The 9586-nt window shown below is 34.2% G+C and overlaps 1 protein-coding gene across 2 annotated transcripts in view; it reads right to left on the bottom strand.

Annotated features, from left to right (window-relative positions):
• Positions 1 to 1187: 1187 nt before the first annotated feature.
• Positions 1188 to 9586, bottom strand: part of MANEA (mannosidase endo-alpha) — a 32199-nt gene continuing 23800 nt past the window's right edge. The window contains exon 5 of one of the 2 annotated variants that reach the window (XM_032215443.1): positions 1188 to 9544. In XM_032215443.1, coding sequence (XP_032071334.1) covers positions 8908 to 9544 — 637 coding nt within the window. In that variant the 3' untranslated portion in view covers positions 1188 to 8907. The remainder of the gene's footprint in view (positions 9545 to 9586) is intronic. The other variant, XM_032215442.1, reaches the window with a different exon arrangement.

Here is a 9586-nt window from a genome sequence, read left to right as displayed (position 1 = left end):
CCTGAAGTGTCTCTTGATACGTGATTGTATAGTATTACTTTTAGAAGGAGAACTGAAGACAACTTGGAAGCATTTTTATATTAAAATCTTATGTACATTAACTTAAAACTTATTTCTTTCATCTGATTTGTCCCTAAAATAAGGTTATGTTGGATATTAGTCTTAATTGTGTTAATAATTAAGTTTTGGGCACCTTCTATTTTTCCCAGAGATAAAAAATGACAACTAATTGACAATACATATTTAGATGAAATATTTGAGATTAAAATTCTATCAGCTTCAGAAATTGTATTTTTTTTAAAAAAAATCCCTTTTCCATTATATGTTTGAAGGGGAAGGAGAGAGACAGACGGAGGGAGGGAGGGAGGGAGGGAGGGAGGGAGATGCTGGATTTTCCAAATAGGAAAGGAGCTTGTACTGAAAATAGTATAGCAAATTCTAATTATTTTCCATTAATACAAGGAGTGTAAATCATTAGTATAAAAATGATTCAAGTGCTGAGAAACTGCGAGGAGGAAACAATCTGGAAATTCAACATTAGAGACAGGACAGTGAAAGTATTTTAAACTCTGATTATTTCCTAAAATATCTAAGATTCAATTACTAAATATTTACTTTTGTCTGCAATTTAAATGGAAGCCATTTAAATCAATTATCTAGTAAATATAATCACAATGCCCTTTCCCCATTTTAGCTTACAAGAATACAAACAATAACAGAAATAATAGAAACAAGTTTTCTTTATTAAACATAACTGTAGATCTTTTGCAGTCCTTAGTTCAAGTGTTAATTATACTGTAAATTATTTAGTGGGATTTTATGGTTTTTGAAATATGTTGTTTGAAAATTGTATTTCATGAACAATACATTTCAGTTTTCTACATAGTGAACATAAATTAGGTACATCAAAACATTATGAACATGAGTGGTAGATATACATAAAGGTGCAAAAATGAAATATTGTACATTAAAACACATTATCATGCAATGTCATTAAAATAAAGTATTCAATATTTGCAAATTAACATTCTTTTAAATAATTTTTATTCTAAAATGGTTTCATATAATTCCTCCCCCCTCCCCCCTCCAATCCTGCGGAAGTTTAGATGAGTCCGAACAGTGGTCATACCACATGTAGTAAAAATATCAAGGGACACTTATAAATCTAATGGTTTTGTTTCTATAAATTGATGTGGTGATTACCTTAGTTCCACATGAAACTTCAAAATTTGCTAAGTCTCATTTGCTGAAACTGGACATAATGTATGTGTTGTGGAAGGGTAGAAGGGAGATTAAGAGGAAGATTGTTGTTTATTTTACTAGCTCGTGAAAACCTATAAAACTTCATAGCTAAGCATTTTGGTAAATCATGTTTCTTTCAAGCTTTCTCAAAAGCTCGCTAAAAGAATATGGCATTCCAGATGTGTTATGGGCCAAATACTCCTATAATATGCTTGTAAAATTTTAGAACACATTGAAAGACCAATACAGGTATTTTAAATACTCTGAAACTGTGTACAAAGTCATTACCCATTGGGTGTAATATTTATTCATGGGCCTGTGTTATGGTTACATTTATGCTTATTTTGCTAAAGACCTATAGCTCTGCACTACTCCAATATTGGAAAGAATACAACAAGAGGCCTTCAAATAATTTCTTTGGAATAGTTGTAACCAGAGGTGGTATTCAGCTGGTTCGGGTGAACCGGTAGCAAAGATCATGGATGGGCCTGCCCACCCACGCTGGCTCTATGCCATTCTATTTAGCCACATTTTTGAGGGGGGAGCATGCGGAGAAGGCTGGGTGCATGCACGGACCTTGTGCATGCATGGTGAACCAGTGGTAAGAGTAAATGAAACCCACCACTGGTTGTAAAAGCATCCTGTTTGTATTCTATTCCTAAAACCGACAACAACTGCATGGTTTTTAGATCTTCCTGTGCAATGTCTTTAAAAGAGATGTTTCACAATGCAGATGAGCATGTATCAGACAAGTTTTGTTCCTGTGTCTTTGAAGTGGCTCTTCTGAAGGATTTGCAAAGTCCTCCAGCTTCCTGCAGAAATTGGAAGTTCCCATTTTTTCACGACTTCACTATTTCTATTTATTTCAAAACAAAAGTTATTTTTAAGAGCCAAGCAAACAAGTGGCTTTTCTCTCCAATACACAACCCCTGCCTCCGATAGTGAACTTTTTCTTATACCTTGGGAGAAACATTGGGGAATTTTTTTTAGTATGGCAGAGTAAAATGTTAATATTTTAAAACTAAAGCCTATATATACATTACATGTAATATATATTACAGTGAAATTTTCCAGTGGGTTTTCAGAAATGTATCCATGAATTATTTTTCAACTAACCCCTTGAGCTTTAGTTGAACAAAACCCAGTAAAAGAATGCCAATATAAATATTGACTATTAAACAAGTCAATAAAGCAGTTCACATAGTTGATTTAATACCCAGTGACACAGCTTATCATGTTTTTCATATTTGGGGATAAAAAATATAAGCTGGCCACATCAGTGATAAATAGAAGCAAGGGTCCAGTTGTCTGACTTCTACATCAAGGGAATTACAGCATTTGTAATTGTTATAACATAACCAAGCATATTTATTTCCATCAAAAAATCCACAATAATTAGCAACATATACCGGTAAGTTAATATTTAATAAAAAGAGGTGAATGATGAGCTCTAATAGGTAATCTACTTTATTTTTACACAAAGTGCTATTTTTAAAGGTTAACTTATTCAAAGTATTAACTGTGAGTCAAATTAATGTATATATACAAGAGAGAAATTTTATGTTAAGCAGTTTCATGAAAAATCTCTGTGGTTGAAGACTGCTGGCTTTAAATCAAACCTAAATACATTACTACACTAACTATTGAAACTAAATATCCAGCTGTCCTGGGATATTTAGGCAGAGCTGCAATTAAATAACTAATTGTAATTTTGATTAATCTAGTTTTTGCCTACAACCACTATAATGAATTCCACAACCCAAATCAGCATATTGACTTCAATGGACTGTAGAAAGTTTGCTATCAGCTTTGTAAATTAATGACTCCGATATAGACCTAAATCAAACAATAAATATAAACAAGTAAATAAATATTAATAGCATGGCAGAATAAAGAAGTATTAGCTAAGCATGCAGTAATGTGTATCTAATCTGGAATATTCAGATTCTTTTCAATATGGCAGACTTCAGCTCAATTTACAAGAAAGTTAGTTGACAGGTATCAGTTTCTATTAATTTCTATTAAATCTAAAAATTATTGTCATCCAGTTTTATTGCCATCTAACATGATATTTCACAAAATTCCAACTACTTAATGATCCTATGGAGGTTCAGTATTGATCAATTCCACCCCCTCCCTTTCCTATGTTTTAACTTCAACATATGTAAAAAATGTGTGTTTAGGTTGTCCAATGCGAATTTATCTTCTACTGCAGATAACACAGGTATGTAACAAGAAAAATTCTGAAACCAGAGTTCAATGCCTAACTATTTTTGTGATTAAGTCTAACATGAACAAAATGGGAAAATATTTGTATATGATTCTGAATAAGAATGGATGTGCAAAATGTTGAAATTAATTTACAAAAATGAACTTTTCTTTTGCTTAAGATCATGGTTTTTGTGAGAGTTTATAGACATTTGGAGGTTGCCATCTCTACCAGACAGTATTTTTCCAGTTTTATTGAAAATGACCTTTTCTAATTCATGACCATATGAAGAGAAATATTCAGAACTTTCTTCTTAACTATATATTTATAGGAACCTTAGTTCTGAAATGCACTATTGAGGATCAAAGCAGATTCAAAATAACAACAATCACCAAATTATTCACGGTCCTTTGTTCATTTAAACCTGGTAAACAAGGAAATGCATTTCCTTTCCTGGGGTTATCATTGCTTTTCATTCTGAATATGTGAGAAAAAATTTGCTGGGTGCATCAATACTTTGTAGTATTTGGTTTTCCGAGCAAATTGCAGTAATAAAATCATTTCTTCCTTATAAACGTTGCTCTTTTCAGCAGGAATAAATTGCCTAAATGAATCAAAGGAATAGACTATGTGCCGCTTGATGAGCTTTAGCAGATTTTTTTGAGGTTAGAAAAATACCAACCAACTTAGTTAACTGCAAGCTTAACCAAATACACATATAAACAGTTTTTTACAGTTTTCCATTTCATTTGTCCAAGAAAAAAATGACAAGTCACTTTAACTATATCTAGTCATTTTGCTATAAGTATGGTACAAGAAAAACTATCTGCATATTTCACTAACTGCATGTTTCACTAATATTCACTAAAATGTTTAGCCATGGACTCAATTTTAGCTAAAATGTTCAATTTATTATCCAAATAAAAAAATGATGTCAAAAAATGATTTTAGTAACATTAGTACTCATAATAATACTAATGGGGTCATCTGTTTATTAAGACATTTCAATTTGCCTTTTCAAGGAAGCTGCATTTCATTAGGACATCTATAGGTTTTATGAATCCTATAGAACCCAATACAGTATATCAGAGGGAAAAGTTGATAAGTCAGTGTTACATTTGCTACCTGCTATTCCTGACCTATCCTTTGTGCCCAAACAGTATATTAAGTGAAAGGAGTCTAACTGGATTAAAATTCCATTCTCGAAATTATAGATAGGCTTTGTGATTAGAACATTTATGTACTTTTTATTATTATTTGTGGGGTTAATTTTCAGTCAAAGAACATCTGATAAGCAGATTATGCTAATGAGACTGAACAAATATACTTTATCCATATGCAAAAGCCATGCTGTGCATGTGTAATACCCAAGTAGGATCCAAACCCATGAAAACATGGACAAGGGCAACTTGCATTGTTAAGTGAAGGAATCTTATTAAAATGGGATCAGAACAGTCAATGCAATAGCTGCAATAATGCTAAAAACTGAAAATGAAAGACTATGTTGTAATCCTTGTCCTGTAATATTGCAAAACTGCTCCTTCAAGATTTCAAATATCTAAAGGAACAATGCTGCTATAAATTATTCTAGCTGACAGAACAATTGTGCACAACTCTTCAAATTCTAGATATCCAATGAAGTGGAGCCAGCAATATTCTATGATGAAGAGGGGAAGGAGAAAGGCCTATTATTTAGCTGGCAGATTGTTTGAAATCTCAGCTGCAGCTGTCAACTCTGTAGAAAAAGAGTCTGGCCACTTGAGTGTCTAGAAGCTCCCGCTATGTGTATATGTGGTTCCTCTTTTCTATCCATACACTTATGGTAGATCACTGTATTTCCAAGTGAGCAAATGGAAGTGAGAAGTAAATGATATACTCTTAGCTAACTGACCTGATTATTCAAAGTGCCTAAAGAAATAGCTGTGTTGTTTTCAGAGCTTGATTATTCCTAAATTCCCACCTATGAATTGAGTAAGACAAGTCAAGTAAAAAATTCATAACCACTCAGAGTGGAAACTTCTTTTGACAAGAGCTTTCTCTTTCTCTGGCATTAAGAGTAGACCAATAAAGTAATTAAGAATCAGCTTCTCCTTTCATGATATCCTTAAGCTTCAAGATATCCTTAAGCTTCTTCATTCTGTCAATATGACATCTGGCCTTCTTTGAAGTGTTATTTATTTTTAAAATACTGTAAACGCTCTACATGAAGGTTGTCAACTTTTCGGAGACATCTTAAGATATCAGTAACGCAATTCCAAGCATGCTTATTCTGATCAGTCAGCACACTGTTCAACTTGTTGTGATGACATAGTGATGTCATTAAAAGTGGATAAAACATTTCAGCATATATTTTCATTCTGGGATGTTCAGGCGATCCAAGGACAGAAATGTAAGGCTATGTTTCCATTTCCTTTCTTAAAATTGTACCTACTGCAAAGGGGCAGATGCATCAGCCATTTTGCAACTAAACTCAATTGTATAATCTTTCTTGCTGTTGCTCCACAAAGCTCTGCCATTGGCAGACTGCCTATCCTTTCTTGCAAGGGACAATTCATAAAGCATTTGCAGTAATTAATAAGTGGAAACAATAAATAAACAATAGCCACTTAAGTTTTCTGTTGGCAAGAAAATAGCATTAATACAGCTCTTTTATGGCATCTATGAAAGTTGAGTTGTATAATAAATTTAAACTTTAACATTATTATCTATAGTTGAAGAGCGGGGTTTGTATGCATTAGATATAATCTCCAATTAGGTAGGAAATATAAAATTCAGCTCACAATTTGCTGCATTAAAAAAGGAATCATTTTACAGTATATCTGTACTGTTCTTTTGGTGCAGGGGTCCAAATTCCCGATCTGTGGACCGCTACTGGTCTGTAGCCCATTGGCAACTGGTCCACACAAGCAGTGGGTCAATGTGTGAAGCTCTATTTGCGCTTGCGCAGGATTAAGTTGCAGGCACGAAATCATCCTCTCTCTCACACCGCTGGCTGCCACCGGTCCCCAGAGCCAGAAAAATTGGAGTCCGCTGTTTTAATGTACAGATATCCATTTGATATCTATGCATTATGTATCTGTTATAGAGATATATACTAAAATGCAATGACCCATTTACTTTTTAGATGTAATTACAAAACTGGCAGAGAACAATGTCTTTTCTCATAGCTAATTACTTCAAATTGCATGCTTTTTAAAAAAAGTCTGCATTACTTCCTCTGATAGGTGACTAATGCTAGATCCACTGTGGGGGAAAAATAATAGCAAAATATGATTACATTTCTATTATCAGCATGCCTAATAATAAACCAGGCCCTCATCAGCCTCAACTCCTCAAATGTTTATCAATTGCTAAAAAGCCAAAGAGAGAAGTAGTGGATGAAGTGGCCTGAAGACATGGCTTTCTTCTCAACTTCTTTTGGCCATTTGACAGCAGATGGCAATATTGAAAGGATTTCAAGAGATGCACCTGCACCATTCTTCAACAAAAAAATATACAGGTTATATCCCTTGGTCTGGTTGCTTCTATGCCAAGTTCACAGGAACCTAGAAAAAATACATTTCTTGGCAGAAATAGCTTCCATTGCAGCAGATGTTTTTGTGGCCAGGAAAATAAGACAAGTGAAAAAGAAGAAGCAGCTGGAATGCTGCAACAAAAGAATGTCTAGTCCCATTCTGCTTCTAATGAGATTTGTAGATGCTTAAACAGATAGCAAATTAGATTTAGAACAAAATGCAAAATAAAGCAAGGTAGTGGTTTTTTTAATGCATAAAACTATTTTCTCAGGCTCAGTTAGAAGAGTTTGCCCATCACTAGCAAAAATAAAAATATCACATCATTTAGTTTATAATGGAATAATGTTCACACTACAAGAGTCCATGTGAATAGTTTTTTACCCTCAGCTTGCAAAATATTGTATTTGAAATGGTTCAACAAAAAAGTTTTGCTTTTTACTAAACTTGTTTTCATGGAAGCAAATTTAAGTTGCTGATTAATTTTTATACTTATGGATTTTTTTAAACAATATAAACAACTTTGAGTTATAATAATGGGGTGCTTAAGAATTATTAAACTGCACTTTTGTGAAAAGAAATTGAACTGAGCCAATATAAAAGTAGCTTTTATAGTTGAAGGGCTGCTTTGCTAGTGAATTAAACATTTCTTTGCCAAACACAAGACTTTCCCAAGCCAATCAATCATGCAGGTCAGCCGTTCAGGCTGCATAGGACATTGGTGATTCTCCTTCCCTCCCCCTAACTCCTTAGCTCTATAGATCTTCACAAGATAAAGTGAGGGATTATGAGGGAAGGAGAAGGACCATGTGGAATCCAGTGGGGGGCAAAGCAGGTCCAGTGTCCTTGGGGAGCTGGCAGGGCAGGGTGGCGGAAATAGCTGGGTACCCTGCAGCATCCCTGCAAATGATCAGGTAGGCTCTGTAGAATTTGTAATTTTGAAAAAAGGCCATACATAGTTTTTGGGGGGATCAGATATAACTTTGAATGATTGTTAAATGACCTCTTGTACTTCGAGGACTAGAACTCAAAAGACTAATAATGAATGTTCTTAGCCTGTTCTGAAAAGTAAAACTATTTTGCTAGACCATTTTCCTAAAAAAAAAAACCCAAACCAAAACCTTCTGATGTTTGGGACAAAACGTGGGTTTTAAGGTCTCATTAGGAACAGCCCTTCCTGTTAAAGTCCTTTTTCCTATGGATAAATTGAATGACACTTTAAATTCCCCAGTATTTCAATTTTAGTTGGTAGTTGCTTTAATCCATTCTTTCCCACAACATTTTTTTTTACTGTCTGGAAATATTATGAAAATTTCATCTCCCTCCCTAATTTTAATAAAGTAAATGTAAATAAAAGGTTTTTCATGTTCTGAAAAGCACACTAAAAATAATAACAGGGAATTTATTTCCAATTCCAGCGATTCACATGGCGATTAAAAAGATCTGAACAAGAAGTATTTCAACACTGTGCTCTTAGGTAGCACTAATTTTAAGTGGTTCTTGAACCAAAAAGTTCCCAGAGAAATTCCTCTCTTTACAATATCATGCATCATATACACATTAATCTACAATAGACCTGGAGGGGGTTTCATCCCCCTCCCAAAAAATGAAAACAAAAATCAGCTGCATACAAATATCTTAGGTAACTATTTTAATTGCAGCCAGTTTTGAATTTAGCTCTTTAACAGTCTATTTGTACCACCACTCAAACACTCTGGAAACAGTACTTATAGTACAGAATAATATATACAGTATTAAGCATTGCCAACACAGTCTTCATATAATAAAGTAACTGAAGAGATAGTATTGCTTGTTGTTACCTTTGTTCCTTAAAGTGAAAACTTTCTGTAACAAAGCTGCAGAATAGTCAGATTGAGAAGATGTTGTGAGGAAGTGGTCTATCAGTGATAAATTCATGGTCAAATTCTCAATCACAGTAGCAACTCATGTAAGCCACTGTTCCTTTTCTTTGCTATATTTTTCAGACCACTTATGCGTAAGCTCCAGATAAATATTTGGTTTATGCGGCTGATAATCCAGATAAGTTGTCAAATCTGTCTTTTTAGGAATGGCCTTTTCAATCTGAGTCCCTTCGTGCCATTCATTAAAAGAGGTGATGGAAATGATTTCAGGTCTTACTAGAAGCGCAGCACTGAATGCTGTCTCGTAATATTTCCCGTTGACCCGATTGCGTGTGTTGTGATTGTTCCATGGTCGGATGCTGGTATCTATGTAGCCTGGGCCCACACTTGGAATAAACATTAAGTTTTTTATGTCACAGAAAGCTTTCAAACTGGGCCAATTATGATGGCTTGAACCATAAGAGAAGCCGTTTGTGGCAAAATAGGTGTAAATTCCATCAAAGCCACTTCGATGAATTTCGTGTTTATGTTTTTCTTCTACAAGAAGGGCAATGAATAAGCTGTCATAGGGTGTATTACGTATACTCTGAGATCCTGATACAGTGAGCAGGTTTGCCCACATTTCTGGGATTGTGATGTAAGAATCATAAACATAGAACATGGGGAGGGTTCTACCTGTACTGACTTTATGTCTGTAAAAAGCTGGATGGCTTCCATATCTAAAAGCAAACAAACAAAAAAAGAAAGTAAATGTTCCATAT

Source organism: Thamnophis elegans, chromosome 4 (assembly GCF_009769535.1).
Source record: "Thamnophis elegans isolate rThaEle1 chromosome 4, rThaEle1.pri, whole genome shotgun sequence".
In the NCBI taxonomy this organism is placed as follows: domain Eukaryota; kingdom Metazoa; phylum Chordata; class Lepidosauria; order Squamata; family Colubridae; genus Thamnophis; species Thamnophis elegans.
Note: the sequence above shows the minus strand (reverse complement) of the source record. Positions and strands in the feature narration are given on the sequence as shown.